We start from the raw sequence: 932 nt of genomic DNA on the forward strand, positions 1-932 counted from the left end.
GGCAGCTGCAGTTCGAGCGCTTCGTGGTGGCAGCCGGGGAGAACATGCACAAGGTCCCCGATGGCTCTGTGGACGTGGTGGTCTCCACCTTGGTGTTGTGCTCGGTTCAGAACCAAGAGAAGATTCTGAGTGAGGTGTACCGAGTGCTGAGACCGGTGAGTGACAGGTGTGAGGACTGGCTAGCTGCAGCTAGCAGGAGCTTGAGTGGTCCAGGCAGCTATCATGAGTGAGGGTGGTCCTATCAGTTTTAGGTGCATTCTAAACTAGAAAAACAAAAACAAATGACTCCAGAAGAATTTTGCCAAAGAGAGTAAGGGCTGGCAAATTAGAATCTAGAAAATTCTAAATTGCCGCAGGAGGAAGAGCCTGCGGATAGTTTAGATGTCAAACCTGGTAACAGAAGCTCCCAGGAACACTGAGGGGTCATACCACTCATTCAAACAAACAAACAAACAAACAAACAAAACTTTACAAGTCCTGGCACTGGGAGGCAGAGGCAGGTGGATCTCTAGAAGTTCGAGCCAGAATGCTCTACATAGTGAGGGCATGCATAGAGACCATGTTCCAAAGACAAAACAAACAGAATTGACAGGTCAGTAGGCATATTGGTTCTGTGTTTTAAAACGGGTCAGAGAAAAAGAGGAGCAACTGGGCAGGAACAGGACTATAAATTAGACAATCATGGGACAGACTATAAGGCTGTGCTTGCTTATGACAGTGTCAGAGACTCACAGCCTATAGTGCTGCGGTTAAGGGTTAGGGGGGATCTGGGGAGGGCCCCCTCATACAGGAAGGGCTTGGAAGGCTCACTTAGTAACATCAAAACTTCAAGTGACACATGCCTTTAATCCCAGCACTTGGGAGGCAAAGGCAGAGGCAGGTGGATTTCCGAGTTCGAGGACAGCCTGGTCTACAGAGTGAGTTCCAGGACA

The 932-nt window shown here is 48.9% G+C and overlaps 1 protein-coding gene across 1 annotated transcript in view; it reads left to right on the forward strand.

The window, feature by feature from the left end:
- Positions 1 to 932, forward strand: part of Higd1c (HIG1 hypoxia inducible domain family member 1C) — a 49,404-nt gene that overhangs the window by 393 nt on the left and 48,079 nt on the right. The window contains exon 1 of the mRNA XM_031355860.1: positions 1 to 155. This exon is cut by the window's left edge and continues 393 nt beyond it. Within this exon, the coding sequence (XP_031211720.1) occupies positions 1 to 155 (155 nt within the window). The remainder of the gene's footprint in view (positions 156 to 932) is intronic.

Source organism: Mastomys coucha, unplaced genomic scaffold (genome assembly GCF_008632895.1).
Source record: "Mastomys coucha isolate ucsf_1 unplaced genomic scaffold, UCSF_Mcou_1 pScaffold11, whole genome shotgun sequence".
NCBI lineage: Eukaryota > Metazoa > Chordata > Mammalia > Rodentia > Muridae > Mastomys > Mastomys coucha.